Genomic DNA, 21567 nt, shown 5'->3' on the forward strand with positions numbered 1-21567 from the left:
CCACTAGCACAAAGGTAAGTTTTAAGTCTCAAAATAGAAAAATGCTTTGCAAGTGAGCTAATGTACAGGAAAAAGTTGTACAATGAGGTTTACATTAGCTTCTGAGGTCCAAAATGCCAAGTTTGACTGTCTTCATTTCCCTTTATAATCCTGAGAAAAGAGCTTCACGTAGTCTATGCATTAATTTTCTCGATTTGAAAGAACATATCAGGGGTGCCTGGGTGGCTCAGTGGGTTAAGCCTCTGCCTTCCGCTAAGGTCATGATCTCAGGGTCCTGGGATTGAGCCCCGCATCAGGCTCTCTGCTTGGCAGGGAGACTGCTTCCCCCTCTCTCTGCCTCTCTGCCTACTTGTGATCTCTCTCTCTCTCTCTAATAAACAAAATCTTTAAAAATTAAAAAATAAATAAATAAAAGAACATATCGGTACCTTATATTTTCTCATTTGTTCAACAAATAGTTTTTTAATGTTTGGAAAGTACTAAGCAATCTTAGTAGGAGAGAACCTACTAATACGGAACACTTAGACACCACCATTTCAAGAAACCACCACCTGAATAAGGTAACTATCTGACTTGGAACACCAATTCCCACCTGACTTTTAAAATCCCACACACATGAATAAAATTTAAGTAATTTCTTAAAGCCAGGCTCTAAACAGTGTGCAGGAGATACATCTTGCTATAAAGTTAATCTCCAGTTCAAAACTATGCACTTTATCGCAGACAAAATCGACTTTGTGAGGGTCTGAAAACTCCAAACCAACGAAAATTTCAACAGAAGTGAAAGCGAAGGTGCTCCATTCAGAAGCGAGACCAAAGAGGAGGGTCTATAGAAAAAAGTGAGTTGGAAGCGACGAGAAGCGCAGCGGCGACCCAAACGTGCTCTCCCCACATCAAGTTGGCAACTTTTCCAACAGCCCGGGACTCCCCACTGCCCCAGCCCTCGCAACGTGGTGGCCGCGGCTCACGTCCGGGAGAGGGCTCGCCACCGCGGGGAGCGGATCCACCGCAAACAAACGTGCCAAAGCAGCAGCCAGCAGCTAGGGGCGGGGTTAGACCCACGCTGCTGCCCTCGGAGAAGGATGTGGGGCGGGGGGGGGTGCAGCGGAGGGAGCGACCCTCGGGTCACCGGCCCTGACCGGGGACTGACCGGAGGACCAGGGAGCGGGGGAGAGGAGGGAGGGCTCCAATCACGCGGCCTCACCGAGGGCCGGCCTCGCCGCCGCGGACCCCAAGGCCGGCGTTGGGAAACGCGGAGGGCCTCACCGAGGGCAGGCGGGAAATGGGGAGGCGGGAAGACTGGAGGCCAGCGCAGCTTAAATGCCGCACGCGAGGCCCCGACCCTGCCTTGCCTTCCGCGGACCCCAGGTGGTCCACAGAAGGCCCCCAGCCTCCGAAGGGACGGGGTGAGGGCTGAGGAAGCAAACACACACACCCGCTTGCCTCCCAACCTCCGCCCTCCGGCCACGCTCTTCGGGCTCCCAGCCTCACAGCGGAGCGGGGGAGGCGAGGGCCAGCGGCGCGGCCGCCGCAGCTGACGCCCTCCCCGACGCCCGGAGACGAGCGGGCGCAGGAACCCCGACACGCAGACAAAAATCAACAAAGCACCTGCCGCTCCCGAGGAGAAAACATGCCACAGGCCCCGACCGGGGACTCTCCGACGCGCAGCTGCCCGGGCCGCAGGGCTGCGCAGACGGCTGGGGGGAGGGGGGTCGAGTGGTGGTTCCCTGGCCCCGAAGCCTCGCCTACGCCCGGAGGCGGTGGGGCAGGGAGCCCCGCGCCAAAGAACTGACCTTGGAGTCTCCGTTGCACAGAGCCATCGGGGCCGGGGCCGGGGCCGGGGCCGCGGCAGCGGTGGCCACAGTCTGAGACGGGGCGGGAGAGGGCCGGCGGGGTCGACGCCGCGGGCTGGGGCTTGAGGAGGAGGCCTGGTTTTAGAAGCGGGAGGGCGCGGAGCGGAGCTAGCCGGCTGCGAGGCGCCGAATCTAGCAGCAGCCGCCGAGCGCGGGCCCCAGCGCCGCGGGAGAGAAGACCAGCAGCGCGCACGCTGCCCCCGCCTCCTGCTTCCGCCCCGGCCGGCCACTGGGAGGAGCCAGAGCCCGTTCGGTTAAGTAGCCAAACCGCGGACACCCGGCAGCGGCCGCCGAGGCCAGATAAGCCCGCCTCAGGAGGAGGGGCCTTCGGGGTCCGGCCCCGCCCCCCAAGTCCTTTCCCGCCGCCGAGGTCAGCCTCCGGGAAAATAAACCCGCTGCTTCTCCAGCCCGCCCGCCCCTGGGAAGAAGGGCCTTCGGCGCCCGGCCCCGCCTCCGCCGCCAAAGTCCGCCCCCAGTAGGAACCCCACCCGCCTCCGCCTCCTCTAGTCCGCCCTTGAGGGGGAGGAGCCCCCACCCAACAGCCCTGCTCGCGTCCCGCCCCCGCACCGGGCAAGGGGCCTGGCGAGGAGGAGGAGGAGCCCGAGACGGTCGGCCCCTCCTCCGCCGCGAAGGCCCGCCTCTGAGGAAAACCCGAGCCTCAGAAAGCTTGTTCAGTAGGCTTGCGGGCTGGCAGCCTTGGACCTCTGTTAGAGGCTGGGGGAGCGGAGTAGGAAGCCTCCCGAGAGCTGGGCCCCTGGGGGAACCCTTAGCCATTGTCGCGGCCCCATCTCAGGCTGTGGGGCATGGGGCAGCCAAGGCTACTGGGAAGGGTTTCGTCGTGACCTCTCAAGGGATGTCAAAGTGAAATTTGATCACGCGGGTCCGCAAAAGTTCTACAGGGGGTGCAGAATTTCCAAAAGGAAGAGTTTTGCGAGCAGCAATCTGGTGGGACGCTGGGCCAGGGGACCGGCCACGAAACTCTGCACAGCGCCCAGTGTTTTTATCCAGATGGTTTGTGGGAAAGAGGCTACAGTCCTTCCAGCCACTCCTTGGCTACCGGCAAGATCAGGTATTACTTTAAATTTGGTCACCTGGGAAACTAAATCGGGGTTGGAAAATAAATAACACTTGGAACAGCTTCCAGATTCACAAGGCCTTTTTAACAAATATTCAATTCTACGATACAGCCATTTGCTGAGCTCATACTATGGGTCAGGGTCCAAGTACCAAGGAGCTAGAGTAAAACAACCCTGACTTATAAGAACTCTTTTTATTCTAAGCTATTTCATGAAGGTAGTGAGGTAGGATTTACGTTCTTGCCCACTTTTTTTTTTTTTTAAGATTTTATTTAGTTAGTTACAGAGAGATCACAAGTACGCAGAGAGGCAGGCGCAGAGAGAGAGGGAAGCAGGCTCCCAGTTGAGCAGAAAGCCCGATGCAGGCTCGATCCCAGGACCCTGAGATCATGACCTGAGCTGACGGCAGAGGCTTAACCTACTAACCCACCCAGGCGCCCCTCTGCTTTTAACTAATAAAGAAATTGAGGCTTAGTGAGGTCATGTGCCTCTCTGCCTCTCTGAATAGGAGGTAGGGGGTACTTGATCTGGAAAAGGATAGACAATTTATTACCATCGGGAACAAAAGTTCCAAAATCCATTGACCCCTGAGTCAATGTATTTCACTTACCCTTTTTTGGGCTGAAAAGGGGATACTTGAAGTTTCTAACGCCATGGATACTGTGCTCTCTAGGTAGGTCTGCATGAGCATCAAGAGACCAGGGTAGTAACCAATAGGAGAGACTCAGCTTACATCAATATCCACGCATAATGGAATGGAATGGAATGTGATGTGCCAGCGTTAAGGATTGGCTAAAGCCCATCTATACTAGATAATACCTATTTTAAATATATTCTAGTGGTCACCTGTGTTTGTTGCTAAGGTACCAGGATCCTTATATCTAAAGTTCTTCAGCAGCTTTTGACTCTTTTGACCCCTCCCTTGTTCTTGAAACTGGATTTCTCTTAGATATCATAGAAGTGTCTTTTCACCTGTAAGATTGTTCTTGGTCTTTTTTTGTTTTGTTTTGTTTTTAATGATAATTGATATTGTTTCGGTCACCTTTTCTTGCCCTTCTTTCTGTATCTGTCCTACAGGAGGAAGCTTATGTGTCGCTTTTCCTCAATATTTCCATTCACGACCCTCTTCTCATCTTACTCTTCAGCTGTGTTTCTTTGGGGTACTTGTTTAAAAATCAAAACTCGGGGCGTCTGGGTGGCTCAGTTGCTTGAGAATCTGCCTTTGGCTCAGGTCATGATCTCTGGGTCCTGGGATGGAGTCCTACATCTGGCTCCCTGCTTGGTAGGGAGTATGCTTTGCCCTCTGTGCTCTCTCTTTCTCTCAAATAAATAAATAAAATCTTTAAAAAATAAAATAAAAATAAAAACCACTTTTAAAATATCCTTTAATAGGCTCTATACAGCTCTCTCCTCTGAGTTCCAGATACATATTACTCTGCAAATCCCCAGTCAAATCATCAATGGCATGTTGGGCCCTAAATTCAACAAGTCCAAGACAAAATTTCTCAAATTTCTGTACCCTGTTTCACTGAAACCATGACATTAGAGGGAAAACATTCAGTCTTTCATCCATAAGCTGTAGGTTTTTCATAGATTCCCTTTATCAAGTTGAGGAAGTTCTCTGCTATTCCTGTTCTGCTGAGAGTTTTGATCGGGAATGGATGTTGTCAAATGCTTTTTCTTTGTCTATTGAGATTATTTTTTTTTATTTTTTATTTTTTATAAACATATATTTTTATCCCCAGGGGTACAGGTCTGTGAATCACCAGGTTTACACACTTCACAGCACTCACCAAAGCACATACCCCCCCCCCAATGTCCATAACCCCACCCCCTCCCCCCAGCAACCCTCAGTTTGTTTTGTGAGATTAAGAGTCACTTATGGTTTGTCTCCCTCCAAATCCCATCTTGTTTCATTTATTCTTCTACCCACTTAAGCCCCCATGTTGCATCACCACTTCCTCATATCAGGGAGACCATATGATAGTTGTCTTTCTCCGCTTGACTTATTTCGCTAAGCATGATACGCTCTAGTTCCATCCACGTTGTCGCAAATGGCAAGATTTCATTTCTTTTGATGGCTGCATAGTATTCCATTGTGTATATAGACCACATCTTCTTGATCCATTCATCTGTTGATGGACATCTAGGTTCTTTCCATAGTTTGGCTATTGTGGACATTACTGCTATAAACATTCGGGTGCACGTGCCCCTTTGGATCACTACGTTTGTATCTTTAGGGTAAATACCCAATAGGGCAATTGCTGGGTCATAGGACAGTTCTATTTTCAACATTTTGAGGAATCTCCATGCTGTTTTCCAGAGTGGTTGCACCAGCTTGCATTCCCACCAACAGTGTAGGAGGGTTCCCCTTTCTCCACATCCTCGCCAGCATCTGTCATTTCCTGACTTGTTGATTTTAGCCATTCTGACTGGTGTGAGGTGATATCTCATTGTGGTTTTGATTTGTATTTCCCTGATGCCAAGTGATATGGAGCACTTTTTCATGTGTCTGTTGGCCATCTGGATGTCTTCTTTGCAGAAATGTCTGTTCATGTCCTCTGCCCATTTCTTGATTGGATTATTTGTTCTTTGGGTGTTGAGTTTGCTAAGTTCTTTATAGATTTTGGACACTAGTCCTTTATCTGATCTATTGAGATTATTATATGGCTTTTCTTTTTTTCAGTTTGTTAATGTGGTAATTTATATTGATTGGTTGATTTTTAAATGTCAAGCTAGCCCTACATTCTTGGAATAAGCTTCAAGTAATCATGATATATTTTCCTCTTCACTTTTTAAGAGGTATTTATTTTAGAGAGGGGGAGAGCACCTGCCGGCAAGTGCGTGCAGGTGCACAAGTGAGTGGGGGGAAGGGCAGAAGGAGAGAACCCTCAAGCAGACTCCATGCTGAGTGTGGAGCCTGACTCAGTCCAGTGTCACAGTCCTGAGATCATCACCTGAGCCAAAACCAAGAGTCAGATACTCAATCAACAGAGCCACCCAGGCATCCCTATATATTTTCCTTTTTATATACTGAATTTGATTTGCTAAATCTTGCTTTCAAATTTTTGCTTCTGTGATCGTGAGGAATATTAGCTTGCTGTCTTGTTGTAATGTCTTTAACTGGATTTGTTATCAGGGTAATTCTGGCCTCAGAGAATAAAGTTGAAAGTGTGTGTAGAATTATTCTTTCCAGAAGAGTTAGTATAGAATTGTTCTTTCTTTCTTAAATGTCAGGTAGAATTCTGCAATGAGGCCATCTGAGCCTAAAGTTTTCTTTGTAATAAGGTTTTTAACTCAAAGTAAATTTTTAAAAGATATAGGGCTCTTCAGGTTATCTATTTTTTCTCGACTGAGCTTTGGCAATTTGTGTCTTTCAAAGAATTTGTCAGTTTTGTCTAAGTTGTCAAATTCATAGACAAAGTGTTATTCATAATATTCTCTTATTATCCTTTGAATATCTAGACTTTGTAGTGATATCAAATTCCTCATTCCTGATATTGGTAATTTTGCTTTCTGTTTTTCCTCAACAGTCTGTCTAGAAAGAAGTTTACCAATTTTATTGATTTGAAGAACAGCTCTTAGTTCTATTTACTGTTTTCTGCTTTCTATTTCATTGATTTCCACTTTAATCTTTTATTTCCTTTCTTCTTCTTACGTGTTTAGTTTGTTCTTTTTCTAGTTTTTTAAGTTGGAATCTGAGTTATCAATTTGAGATCTTTCTCCTCTCTTAATATAGGTATTTAGCTCTATAATTTCCCCCCTAAGAACTACTTTACTGATATCCGACAGATTCTGATATATCATATTTTCATTTCCATTTGATTCTAGACAGTGTCTAATTTCTCTTTTGATTTTTTCTTCGATCCATGGGTTATCTAAAAGTGTGTTATTCCATTTCCAAATATTTGAGGATTTTTCAGAGCTCTTTCTGTTATTGGCTTCTAAGTTAATTCCATTGTGATTAGAGAATATATTTTGCATGATCTGAATCCTTTTAAATGTATTGAGGTTTGTTTTATGGCTTAGAATATAGTCTGTCTTGGTGAATGTTCTGTGTGTACTTGAAAAGAATGTGTATTCTGCTGTTATGTAGAGTGTTGTATATATGGCAAATAGGTTAAGTTGGTTGATAATATTGTTCAAGACTATTCTTGATGATTTTCTGTTCATTTATTCTATCAGTTATTGAGAGAGGGGTTCTAAAATCTCTATAATTGTGATTTTATCAACTTTTTATCCTTCTATCAGTTTGTGCTTCATGCATTTTGAAATACTATTATTAGGGTCACAAACGTTTAGAATTGTTATTGATTACTTTATTATTATGAAATGACATTTTGTGCCCCTGGTATATTCTTTATTCTGACATTTGTCCAATATTAAAAGAGCATGCCTGGGGTGCCTGGCTGGTTCAGTTGGTGGAACATGTGACTCTTGATCACAGGGTCAGGAGTTCAAGTGTTACATTGGGCCTAGAATTTACTTTTAAAAAGAAAGAAATGAAATAAAATAGCATACCCGCTTTCTTGACTGGTTATTTGTATGATCTATCTTTTGCAACTCTTTAACCTGTTTCTGTATTTATGTTATGTTTTAAAGCGTTTTTTTAAAGGCAGCAAATAATTGGATCTTGCTTTTTTGTCTGATCTGCCAATTTCTTTTAATTGGAGTATTTAGACTATTTACATTTAATGTGATTATTAATAGTTAAGTTGTGTCTATAGTTTAGAGATTCTCAAGACAGTAAGCTGGGGTAATGGAAGGGCTCATCTCTTGTTTCCTGTCTCTCAGGGTTCACTGTCCTTTAATGCTTGATATTCAGTATTTCAAAACCATTGTTTCATTTATTTTGTCTGACTTTTTATTGTTATTGTTGTTGTTTCAACAGGAGGGTATATCCAGTTCCTGATACTCCATCTTTGGCAAAAGGGGGAAGTCTGGAAACCTCTTTTAATGAGTAGTTGAAGTATCTTGAACCTGTAAGTCCTTTACCTGTCTCATACATAGTTTTGTTAAGGGTGAAAATTGTCCAGAATTCAGAACAACATAGGCAACAAAAACTAGTGATGTTGATAATTCTAAATGTAATTTTGTAGTTTCTGAAACTAACACATTTTTTAGATAACATTTTATAAAATCCACAGATAGAAATTCCACATGACTTTTCAGATTTGGTGAGTACATATCATAAAATACTTCAGGTATAATCCAAGGTCATTTCATCTCTCAAACCGAAATATTTTAAACTTTCCATTATAAAAATTAACTTTAAAGTTTATAAAAAATATTAGATGACAACTTAAAATATGGAAGAAAGTATTTAGTATTTCAAAATCCTTTCAGGATGATATGTGAATTGTTTGTTTTAGTAATTAAAGACAACTGTTTGAAAATGATTTTGGGGAACACCTGGGTGGCTCAGTCTGTTAAGCATCTAAGTCTTGGTTTCGGCTCAGGTCCTGATCTCAGGGTCATGGGATTAAGCCCTGCATTGGGCTCTATGCTGTGTGTAGTCTGCTTGAGATTCTCTCTCTCCCTCTCTCTCTGTCCTTCCTGCTCATGCTGTCTCTCTCTCTCTCTCTCTCTCTCAAATAAATAAATAAATAAATAAATAAAATATTTTTTAAAATTATTTTGATCATATATCCCTTGCTTGGAATCTTCTTAATAGTTCTCCATTGCTCTCAGGATGAACTTAAAACTTCTAAGCATTGCTCATTTGGTCTTTGTCTTGAGCTTTGGCTATCCCCTGTTTACCTTGTTTCCTTCTCTCTTACCACTACCCCTTCTCTCTACTCTAGCCATAGTGCTTTAGTTCCTTAAAAATGACATATTCTCTCTTGACTTAGGCCTTCTGCACATAAATATCTTCTGTCTAGAATATTTCTGTTCCCTCCCCAAAACTCTGTCTTTTCCTTTTTTGTGCTCCTTTCCCTTTCATTAGTACTCACTACCCTCTACTATATTTACTTGTCTCTGTGCACAGAAAAGTCCAGGAAGTAGTATGATCCCAGTAGCAATGAGCTAACCAAGCCACCAGATACTGGTTTCTAAATACTATTCAACAAGAGGAACCATGTCTTCTTGGAGAAAAGGCTGATTTCGGGGACAGAGGAGGGACAGGATGACCAGGAACATCCTTTGGGGCCAGAAAGTAAGGATCTACTCAGAGAATAATGGGGCCATGTCGGAGGGATACAGAAGTCAGTTTGAAAGGACTTTTACTAGCCAAATCTGGGATAATCTATCAAAATAAAGGATTGGTAAACAAATTACATCCATTGATTAGATTAGGAGCCCATCAGTGTATAATGATATAAATAAATGGATGATTAAATAGAGAGAAAACCAACCCTTCCTTGGATGGTTGATTAAATAGACGGAAAACCCTTCCTTGTAATACAAGGAACAACGTCAACTAATAAAAGTCAAAGGAATAATTGAATTATAAAATCATCATTTTGGGGACGCCTGGGTGGCATAGTTGGTTAAGCCGCTGCCTTGGGCTCAGGTCATAATCGCAGGGTCCTGGAATGGAGTCCCACATCAGGCTCCTTGCTTGGCAGGGAGCCCGCTTCTCTCTCTGCCTCGTCTGCCACTCTGCCTGCTTGTGGGCTCGTGTGCTCTATCGCTCTCTCTCTCTTTCTCTCTCTCTCTCTGACAGATAAATAAATAAAACCTTTTTAAAAAATCATGTTGCAACCTTCATAGAAATAATAAATTCAGGCAAGAAACATCAATGGATGGAAAATTTATGGATGAAAGATGGATCAAGAACAGGTTTTATTTACATTGTCTCAAAGTATCTCTCTACAAAATAATCATACATGGAAAAAGAGTAACTTTATTGTGGAGAAACCTGAAGGTACGTCCTTATTCAAGTGATTGAAGTTAACATCAACAGTAATGGAACAAATAAACTTCATACATTATCCGATGGATGCAGTGAACCAAACACTGAATCACTTCAGTGGTCTTGCCTATAATACATAACCCAACTGTGAATAAACATCAAGCAAATACAGTTGGAGGGACATTCCACAAAATAATGATTCTACAGTTATTCCAGTTATCTATTGGTTTGTAACAAACACCCTAAAACCTAGTGGCTTAAAACAACACTCTTTATTTTGCTACAATTTGGACAAGGTTCAGCAGGGATAGCCCTTCTCAGTTCTAAGCTGTCATCTGGTACAGCCCAGAGCCTGGCTCCACTCAGCCTCGGCTAGAGTGGCTTAAAGGCTGGGAGCTAGAATCATGTGAAGGTTTTTGCACTCACACCTGTGATACCTGATCTGGAAGACTCACACAACTGAGGGTTGGAACAGTTGCAGCCCCTCTGACACGTCTACTTCTCTATGGTCTCTTCATAATCACAGCTTTAGGGTAACTGGATTTTCTGCATGTCAGCTCAGGACTCCCAGGGAGTGTGTATATGTGTCTGTGTGAAAGAGAGAGCCAGATAGAAGGTTACATGGCCTTTTTAACCTAGCCTCATAAATTACACAGGTCTACTGCTCTATATTTTGTTCATAGACTGAGGCACAGCAATTGTCTAGATTAAGAGACAGATTTCTAGAAGAGCATGTGGAACTGGAAATGTGGTGCAACGCTCAGAAAAATACAATTAGCATAGTCATCTTAGAAAATGAAGGTCATAGGAGGGCTAAGGAACTGTTTTAGATTGAAAGAGAGTAGAGAAATGACAACTGAGTAAATACATGCTCCTGGATTGAATCTTCTTGCTACAAAGGATATTGTAGGATAATTGGCAAAACTTAAAGGCTCTCAATAAGTGAAGGGTATATGGGAGCTCTTTGTACTGTTATTGCAACTTTGCTATAAGTTTGAAATCACTTCGAAATTTCAAAAGACAACACACACCACAGACTCTCACTGTTTAAAAATCTTGCAGTTAGAAGTGCCTGGGTGGTGAGTCAGTTAAGGGTCTGCCTTCAGCTCAGGTCATGATCCCAGGGTCCTGGGATTGAGACCTATGTCAGACTCCCTGCTCAGTAGGGATTCTGCTTCTTCCTCTCTCTCTGTGTGCTCTCTCTAATTAATAAATTAAATCTTTTAAATAAAACTTGTAGTTAATCTTTTCATAAAGGAATAATTATGATAAAAATAACCACACATATATGATACATTCCTATCTTTAAATGTACTGTTTTGTTAAAGCAGAAGACCATTGAATAAACCTGCTAGAACACTTAATATGCTCAGGCACTATTATAAATTATTACATATATGAGCACATTTAATACAATGATCTTATGACATGGGTACTATCATTATCTCCTTGTCATCTTAGTTTGTGGTTGAGAAAACTGAGAGACAAATTAACTAGCATAAGGTTATACAGCCAGTAAACCAGAAAACTAAGATTCAAAACAGGCCAACTGACTCTAGCCTTTTTATTTTTCATTAAGCATTCAAAATACACTTTGCAAAATATTCTTTAAAGCTACAAGTATCACTGGGTATATATTTAAGCAGACTAATAGCCCTATTACCACTGTTTCTTCCATCTATTTGCAGTGCTATAATTTTGAAGGATTTTTTAACTGGTTATCCTTTATAAAATTCATGGGTATAAATTCACTGGGAGTATATATATATTTTTTTAAATTGTGGTAAAAATATGGAATGGAAAATTTACCATCTGAGCCATTTTTAAGTGAATAGTTCAGTAGTGCTAAGTATATTCACATTGTGTACAGCAGATTTCCATTTTTTATCTTGAAAACTGAAACTCTACCCGATGAACAATTCCCCATTTCCCTCTTCTCTCAGCCCTGGTGGCCACCATTCCATTTTCTGTTTCTATGAATGTGACAGCTTTAGATACCTCATATAAGTGAAATCATACAGTATTCATCTTTTAATAACTGATTTATTTCACTTAGCATAATGTCCTCAGGGTTCATCCATGCTATAACACGAGACAGGACTTCCTTGCTTTTTAAGACTGAATAATATTCTACTGAGTGCATGTGTGTGTATACCACATTTTATTTACCCATCTATCCGCCCGTGGACATTTGGGTGGCTGTCACCTTTTGGCTGTTGTGAATAATATTGCTCTTGGAGTATTTGTATATTAAAAATAAAAAATATAGGAATGAAACACAGTGACTTATAAAACAGCTTGCAGTGAGGGTGAAGAAAATGAAGTCCTCCAGGTTTTGAAAAGCAGTATGCTTTCTGTTTTTGCACAAATAATGATAATGCTTTCTGTGGAATTTTTATTTATTTTTTAAATTTTTTTAAAAAATTATTTATTTATTTTTCGGAGAGAAAGCACATGAACAGGGGAGAGGGGCAAAGGGAGAGGAAGGCAGACTCCCTGCTGAGCAGGGAGTCTGACGTGGGACTCTATCCCAGGACCCTGAGATCATGACCTGAGCCAAAGGCAGAGGCTTTAACCCACTGAGCCACCCAGGCGCCCCTGGTTTGAAGTTTTTATTTTTACCTTTTCCTAGGAATCAGCTGCACATTCAGAGCCTCATTTCAACCAAGATACCACAAATCTTAGGTAACTAGAAAAAAGCAGCATGACCCCACTTTTCTTAGGACAGGTTACAAGAATAGCTGCTTTTCCTAAAAGGAGAAACTTCACAAAGTTTTCATTTCCATACCTACTCCCATTTTATCTAAGATGTCTTTCCTTATTGGTAGTGTTAGTTGCCCAAAGTAAAATTCTTTGTCTTGGACTCGCTTGTTGGAAAAGGTAGGTAACCAGTTAATTAGTATTTCAAAAGTCTATAAAAAGTGTGAAGGTACTTCCTAAGGATACCCAAGGGAATTTCAGGGTGGGACAAATATCGTAACACAATCTGGTAGTCACTGAAAGTCCTTCTTTTTTCCACTTCCCAACCTCCCTCTCACACATTTGTTACCTCTTTCTCCAACTTTCTTCATCTCTTAGCCAATTAAACTCATCTTTTGTCTGTCCTATCATTCATTCTCATATTTCTCTCTGCCCTTTAACTGCCTGCTATTTTACACACACAGACACACACACACACATAATGTTTGGTTTTGGGTGGTTGTATTTTAACTTTCAGAGAATTAAATAGTATATATGAAAACATTTTTTTCTAAATGATAGCACCATAAAAATATTTATTTTCAGAATATGGTTTCATAACTAGCACATTGTAAATATACAACATATGATTGTGAAATGATTCACTAAAGGATTATGTACTCTGTCCTTATTTTGAAAACTGTGTACATTAAAACATGGCAAAATATGGGGAAATTTTATTTAAAGATTTTATTTATTTACTTGACAGAGAGAGATCACAAGTAGACAGAGAGGCAGGCAGAGAGAGAGTGGGGGGAAGCAGGCTCCCTGCTGAGCAGAGAGTCCGAAGCAGGGCTTGATCCCAGGATCCTGAGATCATGACCTGAGCTGAAGGCAGAGGCTTAACCCACTGAGCCACCCAGGCACGATATGGGGAAATTTTTACAGAAAAATAAAAGATATGTGAATCTCTAAAACAATATTAAAATGAAAACAAACAACATCAAGACCCCAGTCATGAAAGGGGGAGATAAAATTCAAAAATTAGTCCTTACAAATAGTTAATAAACATAATGTGCTACTTAAAATATTTTGGTATCATCTTCCCTATCTAAAAATCGCACAATATAACAGAAGAAAAAAATTAGGAGTCAAACATGGCAATATTGGAAAATCATGTAGGAGGTCACAAGCAGAAAAAAATGTTGGTAGTTGGAGTGCGAAATGACATAACCACTTTAGAAAGCATTCTGGCAGTTTCTTAGAAAGTTAAATATACATATATCACAGAACTCAGCAATCCCCTAATCAAGGTAATTGCCCAAGAGAACTGAAAACACTGGGGTACCTGGGTGGCTCAGTTGCTAAGAGTATCCCTTCCGTTCAGATCATGATCCCAGGGTCCTGGGATCGAGCCCCAGAGCAGGCTCCCTTCTCAGCAGGAAGTCTGCTTCTCCCTCTCCCACTCTCACTGTGTCTCTCTCTATCAAATAAATAAATATTTTAAAATCTTTTTAAAAAAAGAAAAGAGGGACGCCTGGGTGGCTCAGTTGGTTGGACAACTGCCTTTGGCTCAGGTCATGATCCTGGAGTCCCAGGATCGAGTCCCGCATCGGGCTCCCAGCTCCATGGGGAGTCTGCTTCTCTCTCTGACCTTCTCCTCGCTCATGCTCTCTCTCAGTGTCTCTCTCTCAAGTAAATAAATAAAATCTTTAAAAAATAATAATAATAATAAATAAAAATAAATAAAAAAAGAAAAGAAATGAAAACATGTTTACACAAACACCTGTACACGGTATTTATAGTGACTTTATTCATAACTGCCAAAACTGGAAAAAATTCAAATGTCCTTGGACTAGTGAATGAATAATAAGCACATGCTGGCACATCCATACAGCAAAGTACTACTCAGCCAAAACAAAGAAAGGGGGTGAGGAGTGGGGGAGGACTATCAATACAAGTGACAACATAGATGAATCTCAATGCACTTTGCTAACTGAAAGAGGCCAGACTCAAAAGGCTACATATTGCATGATTCCATTTATATGACATTTTAGAAAAGCAAAACTACAGGGAGAAAAAACAGATCGGTGGGGCTTTGGGGGCTGGAGGATAGATGGAGAGATGGTCTTCAAAACAGGGCAAGAGCCTTTTTGGAGTGATAAATCTTCCATATTTTGATTGTGGTGGTGGTCACATAACTATTTGTCAAAATAGCTTGTATTTACCTAAGCGTATAGAACTGTAAAGTAAAATTTTACTTTTCTAAATTATACCACAATAAACCTGATTTCTCCACAAACAACATTACCCAAAAAAGCAATAAAAAAATTCTGAAGGATGGGGCGCCTGGGTGGCTCAGTGGGTTAAAGCCTCTGCCTTCAGCTCAGGTCATGATCCCAGGGTCCTGGGATCGAGCCCTGCATCGGGCTTTCTGCTCTGCAGGGAGCCTGCTTCCTCCTCTCTCTGCCTGCCTCTCTGCCTACTTGTGATCTCTGTCTGTCAAATAAATAAATAAAATCTTAAAAAAAAAATTCTGAAGGATGTATAGAAGGTAACATTCAGATGACGGTGAGCTGGAAAACCAGTCAAGAAATCCGCAACCACACAAAGATGCAAAAAGGGGCCACTAGATGGTGGTGTTCGTTTTTGTAACAGAGCCCAAGAAAAACTTGGAAGCTCAAGAGATCACAGGCCTGCCAGAGGAGCAGTTTTTTGGCAGATTTCCTGTAATCCACAGCTCCTTCTGTCTAGCCTTGAGCTATAATTCCTGTGTTTTTGCTAAGCCAGTTCTCCCAGCCTTCTACTGATTCTGGGACACCATCAATATCCTTCCAGTAAAACTCTCTCTGCTTCTGTTTTTGTTTTCTAAAACTGACTGAATAGAAGAACTAATAACAGTAATTAACCAATTTATTTTTTGTTTGTTTTTCTTCATTATGGAGAGTTTTGAGTATGTAAAGAATAAACAGACTGGTAAAATAATCCCCCAATCAACCCATCAGTTCTGAGTCATTGATAATCTGCTGTTCTTAATTCAGCAAGCTTCCACCATCCCCACTCCTCATACAAATAATTTTCTACGGCCCTTCTTTTTAATGGGATAAAATTTACATATGTTAAAAATAGCCTTATTTTTAAAGCAGTTTTAGGTTCATAGCAAAATTGAGCCGAAAATACAGAGATTTCCCATATACTCCTGTCCCCACTCATGCACATCCTCCACAATCTGCAATGACATATCATTACCACCCAAAGCCCATAGGTTATATCGGGGCTGACTCTTGCTGGTGTACCTTCTACAGGTTCGACAAATACATTATGACATGTAATTACCATTTTAGTATACAGAGCAGTTTCAGTCCCCTAAACCCCCTCTGTTCTCCATCTATTCACCCCTACCTTCCCCTAAGCCCTGCCAAAGTGCAGAAATTTTAACTGTACAATTACAATTTATCAGGGCGCCTGGCTAGCTCAGTTGGTAGAACACGTGATGCTGGATTTTGGGGTTGTGAGTCTGACTCCCAGGTTGGGTATAGAGATGACTTAAAAATTTTTAAAAAGAATTCCGATTTGGGCGCCTGGGTGGCTCAGTGGGTTAGGCCGCTGCCTTCGGCTCAGGTCATGATCTCAGAGTCCTGGGATCGAGTCCCGCATCGGGCTCTCTGCTCAGCGGAGAGCCTGCTTCCCTCTCTCTCTCTCTCTGGCTGCCTCTCCGTCTACTTGTGATTTCTCTCTGTCAAATTAATAAATAAAAAAAAAATCTTTAAAAAAAAAAAAAAAAAAAAAAAGAATTCCGATTTGTCTTTGAAGGACTTAGTCTGGAAGTTCCCAATAATGTAGATCAAAAAGAAAAAAGAAAGTTATGAGAGAAAACTTAAGAGAGAAATCCAGTTGTGATAAAATTTTTGAACTCTAAGAAAAGGAAAATTTCATAAGCCTTGAGGTGGAAAAACAAGATGCCAACAAAGGATCAAAAACTGGGTTGATATTAACTAACCATAATATAATAGTATGTGATAAGAACTTTTCTTTTATTAAAATTCAATTAGCCAACATGCAGTATATCATAAGTTTTTAATGAAGTGTTCATTGATTCATTAGTTATGTATAACATTGTGTTCATCACATCAGGTGCCCTCCTTAATGCCCATCACCCAGGTACCCCATCCCTCATCCACCTCCCCTTCTGCAACCCTCAGTTTGTTTCCCAGAGTCAAGAGTCTTTTATGGTTTGTCTCCCTCTCTGATTTCCTCTCATTTAGTTTTCCCTCCTTCCCCTATGGTCCTCTAAGCTATCTCTTATAATCCATATATGACTGAAACCATATGATAATTGTGTTTCGATTGACTTAGTTCACTTAGCCTAATATCCTCTAGTTCCATCCACATCGATGTAAATGGTAGGTATTCATCCTTTCTGATGGTTGAGTAATATTCCACTGTATATATAAACCATATCTTCTTTCTCCATTCAGAACTTTTCTGATGTAGTTCATATCTTACTTTTGAGAGCTTCAGGCTCAGATTGCAAGAAAAATAAATGAATTTTTAAAAAAAAATATGTATACATATAAATGTAAACATATGTTTTTATCATTAAAAGAATACAAACTAAAATAACATCACATTCGTACTTATCAAACTGGTATAGACTGACAGATTTGATATATAAAGGGTTAATGTGGCCAAGCAGATGTGATTAACCACAGTTAAAGTGTAAATTGGCACAAAAATTTTTGCAAGTCTATTGACACTATTATCACATTTTAAATATACATTTTCACCCCAGAATTTTACTTCTAAAATACTTGTAAAATATACGTATGTGTGAGGGATAGTGAAAACAAACCATCAAACATGAAAGAACCTAAATGGACCGAATCATCAATGACATATCATCAATATGAGACTTGTTGGTAAATTTTAGCAAATTCATACAATGGACTCGTTCACCCTTCTGATCACTGGAGCACTGCAAGGGAGAATGGGAAAGTACGGAGTGGAGCAATTGAAAGCAAGAAGGGATTGTGGCTACCACCAGGAGGGGTGCTTTGGCAGTTGCACCAGCTTCACCAGAACACCTCCATCAGGGAAGACCAGGAAAAAAGAACAGTATTACCAGAAGTGAGTGAGGGGCATTAAGTACGCAAAAGGAACTGCTGTTTGTAAGAGTAGTAGCTAAAGGTCCCATGCAGCGTCAGTCTGGTTTTCACAGTGAGCGTTGCTCCATGTTTGTGGAGGTACCCTGAAAGCCTAGTGGGAAAGCATGCCTCTGTTTGTAAGGACGTGTTTCAGTCTGTCCCACAAGAGTACTATGAGGCCTTCTGAGAAAGAAATCACTATTTGGGCATCACTTAGCAGTGAAGACTTATCTCTGCTCCATGTGGCATCAGCAAGCAGAGCTTAACTTGGGGCTGGAGGATTCATTTTCAGTGTAGCTCTTGTACACGGCAACCAAGTTGATGCTGCTGACTTGGCAGCTCAGCCAACACCTGAGAGCCATGGGCCTTACTTAGCTCCTTTCCAGACAGTTTTACCCTTAATGGAGGATACTCAGTTCCAAAAGAGATTGGAAGGGACAAAGATTCCACCTTTCAAAGGGAAAAATGATAAAGACCTTGGAAGCTATGTTTTAAAACTGTCACATCAAATTCAAGGAAATCAATTTCAGTTATCATGGATCCTCCAGGAAGCCTTGAGAGTTTAAATGTGGAGAATATAGTATGTATGACCAGCTGACTTACCATGTGTAACACCTGGCATCACATTACATTGTCACCTACACATTAGTTAAACCAAGATTACACCATATCAGAATTTCCTGACCCACCCCTCATCTCCAACCTGCTTTTGGTCAAAATAGGAATAGGACAGGAGAGCACCTGACTGAAAAGGATTTGCTTTCTTTTTGATGAGTTATTATCAACTGAGTATCAGCTCTGGATAGACATGTAGTAATATTTACATACCTGGCATGAGGCACCTAACTGGTTCAATTGGTAGAACATGAAAGTCTTGATCTCGGGGTCCTAAGTTCAAGCCCCATGTTGGGTGTAAAGCTTACTTAAAAAACGAAACAACAAAAAAAATTAAAAAAAAACTCTGGCTGCTGATGGGGAAAGGCATAAAGAATGAAGACAATCATAAATATCATTAGACATTTGGAAACTATTTTGTATTTAATTTTTTAGACGTCTAACTTCTACATCTAACTTGAGAATAAATATCAAGGATCAGTTTGATCAACTTTAGTTAACCAAGTGGTCTTTAAAAAATTGACTAATTGTTTCACCTTTTTTTTGATTGGTACAAGATATATTAGCTAGTGTATGGACTTTATCGGCTAGCCTGTAAAAAGTCAAGGGCAATTGTATTATGTTGAGTGATTTCAGGTAACAACTTTTTAAAAGATTTTATTCATTTATTTGACAGAGAGAGACACAGCAAGACAGGGAACACAAACAGGGGGAAAGGGGGATGAAGAGGAAGGCTCCTCGATGAGCCCGATGTGGGGCTGGATCCCAGGACTCTGGGCTCATGACCTGAGCTGAAGGCAGGCACTTAACGACTGAGCCACCCAGGCACCTCTAGATAACAAATCTCTATCAGTCTGTTGATTTTCTTATTTGTGTCATAGGCAATATGATCACAAGCTTTAGTTTAGAAACTTTTAGCCAGTGTTGACTCCTATGTCCTGGACTCCTGAGAAGTTAACTTAGCTTTTAAAAATGATGAGTTACTGAGAGGCTTGTTTTGAATATTGGAAAGGCAAAATGACCAAAGTACAGTCATGTTTGGTGTGGTAAATATCTGAGATTTATAATATACCAATATCCTTCCATTGGCACCTCTACCTGAGTTTAGCCAGAGCTGCACCATTTCCTTCATGAAAACTTCTCAATTTAAAAACCCTTTAAAATCTGCATATAAAAATAGAAATTACACACAATTCATAAAATAATAGAAGAAAACTTCCTTGAACTTGATAAACTTTTATATTTAGATTGAAATGATTCACTGATACCCAGTACGACAATTTTAAAGTATATCTACAAGTTCCTTGATAGTCCTTCCTTCAAGAAGTAAAACTTTATTCTCCTTCCCTTAAAGGTAGGATGGGTTTAGTGACTTGCTTGTAGTTAACAGAATATGATGAAGTATGTAACTCTTGACACTGTGTCTTAAAAGCATTGTAACTTCTTCCTTCTTCCTTCCCATAAATCACTTTCTCTGAGGGAAGCCAGCTGCCATTTCAGAAAGACACTAAGATTCTCTACAGAGACTCACATGACAAGGAACTGAGGCTTCATGCCAACATCCATGTCATTGAGCCATGTTAGAAGTCGATCCTCTAGCTCCAGCCAAGCATTCAGATGACTAAAGCCCCAGCTCACATCTTCACAGCAACCTCATGAGAAATACTTAGCCAGAACCATCCAGCTAAGTCATATCTGAATTCCTAGCCAATAGCAATTATGGGATAAAATGATAATTGTTTTAAGGTGCTAAATTTTGGAATAATATGTAACCCAGCAGTAGATCATAAATATACCCAAGAAGGATTAAGATTTTAGAAAATAAGGGCACATCTAGAAATTATAAAAAAAAAAAAAAAAAAAGCAAACAAACAAACACCAGAGAGAACAAGCTACTTAAAAATAAAATCTGATGAAAACATCTTAATGGTAATAATGAAAGCCGTAAGTCAACAAGAACATTTGGATAAGCAAAGATTCAGTCTGCCACTATATCCTCTTTTCAAAAATAATGGAAGAAATTTTCAAATTATATAAAAATGGAATAGAATTTAATCATGACCACCTTGAAGATCCTGGGGAAAGATAAAGAATACAGAAAAAGCTATTTTACAATATTTAAGTCGTTGGAGACAGTATGAATAATTTGTAGTATGAGTTTTGAAATAAAAATAATTTCCACCTACATAGCATAGTAGTAAACTTTCTAATACATAATACATCATTCAACAAGTATTTGCTAAAACTTACCATGCCTATGTACTTTAAAAAGACATTTCAGCAAGTCTGTGTACTTTGAAGACATTTTTTAAGAATGAATGTTCAAGGCCTTGCTCAACTTTGCTCAAGGGTTGTTCAACCAGTTAAGCACCAAACTCTTGATTTCAGCTCAGGTCATGATTTCTCAGGCTCATGCGATCAAGCCCTACTGGGCCTGGAGCCAGCTTAAAATTCTCTCTCTTCCTCTGCCCCTCCTCACCACTTGTCTCTCTCTCTTTCTTGCTCAAAATGAAGAAAGAATGAACACATGTTCAAGACCAGTCCTTAGAGAGTTGCAAAGCATTTCCTCAAGCATTGCATAAAATTAGTTTTCAGAAATGTAGTATTTGCATTAATTTGATTTTCTGTCCAAAATCTACACTACATTTAACTAAGGTGTAACTTTTAAAAAAAATTTTATTTATTTGAGAGAGACAGTGTGTGCACCACTAGGGGAGTAGCGGTAAATGGAGAGAGAGAATCTTGAGCAGAGTGTGGAGCTCCAAAGGGGGCTTGGCCTCCTCACCCTGATATGGTGACCACAGGGGAGATCAAGAGTTGGATGCTTAACCACTGACCTACCCAAGTGCCCCATAAATGGGAAACTTTTTGCACTCAAATTTTAATGTCCATCTTCAGGAAACCAACCTTTTCCTTCTTATTAATTTTGAGATGGGTAAGTTATTGCAACTTGTGACTATTTGGGAAAAGCCAGCAGTAACATGTTTTATCTTCTAAATGATGTGAGGTTTGGTATGTTTAACTTTTTTTTTTTTTTTAAGATTTTAATTGTTTATTTGACAGGCAGATATCACAAGTAGGCAGAGAGGCAGGCAGAGAGCAAGAAGGAAGCAGGCTCCCCACTGAGCAAGGAGCCCATGTGGGCTCCTTTCAGGATTCTGGGATCATGACCCGAGCGGAAGGCAGAGGCTTAACCCACTGAGCCACCGGGGCGCCCTTGGTATGTTTAACTTTTAAGCATAGGTTTTTAGTATTCGTTATCCAATGGAAAACAGTATGCAATATAAATAAACATTATATATAAAACTTTATAGGTATTTCCTACACATTACAATTAATGCTAT

At 40.9% G+C, this 21567-nt stretch overlaps 1 protein-coding gene across 3 annotated transcripts in view; it reads right to left on the reverse strand.

Annotated features, from left to right (window-relative positions):
* GMPS (guanine monophosphate synthase) overlaps nucleotides 1-3640 on the reverse strand; it is a 75204-nt gene extending 71564 nt beyond the window's left edge. Inside the window, exon 1 of one of the 3 annotated variants that reach the window (XM_032344093.1) lies at nucleotides 3540-3640. In XM_032344093.1, the coding sequence (XP_032199984.1) occupies nucleotides 3540-3620 (81 nt within the window). In that variant the 5' untranslated portion in view covers nucleotides 3621-3640. The other 2 variants (XM_032344104.1, XM_032344102.1) reach the window with 2 other exon arrangements.
* Nucleotides 3641-21567: the final 17927 nt, after the last annotated feature.

This window comes from Mustela erminea, chromosome 1, assembly GCF_009829155.1.
Source record: "Mustela erminea isolate mMusErm1 chromosome 1, mMusErm1.Pri, whole genome shotgun sequence".
NCBI lineage: Eukaryota > Metazoa > Chordata > Mammalia > Carnivora > Mustelidae > Mustela > Mustela erminea.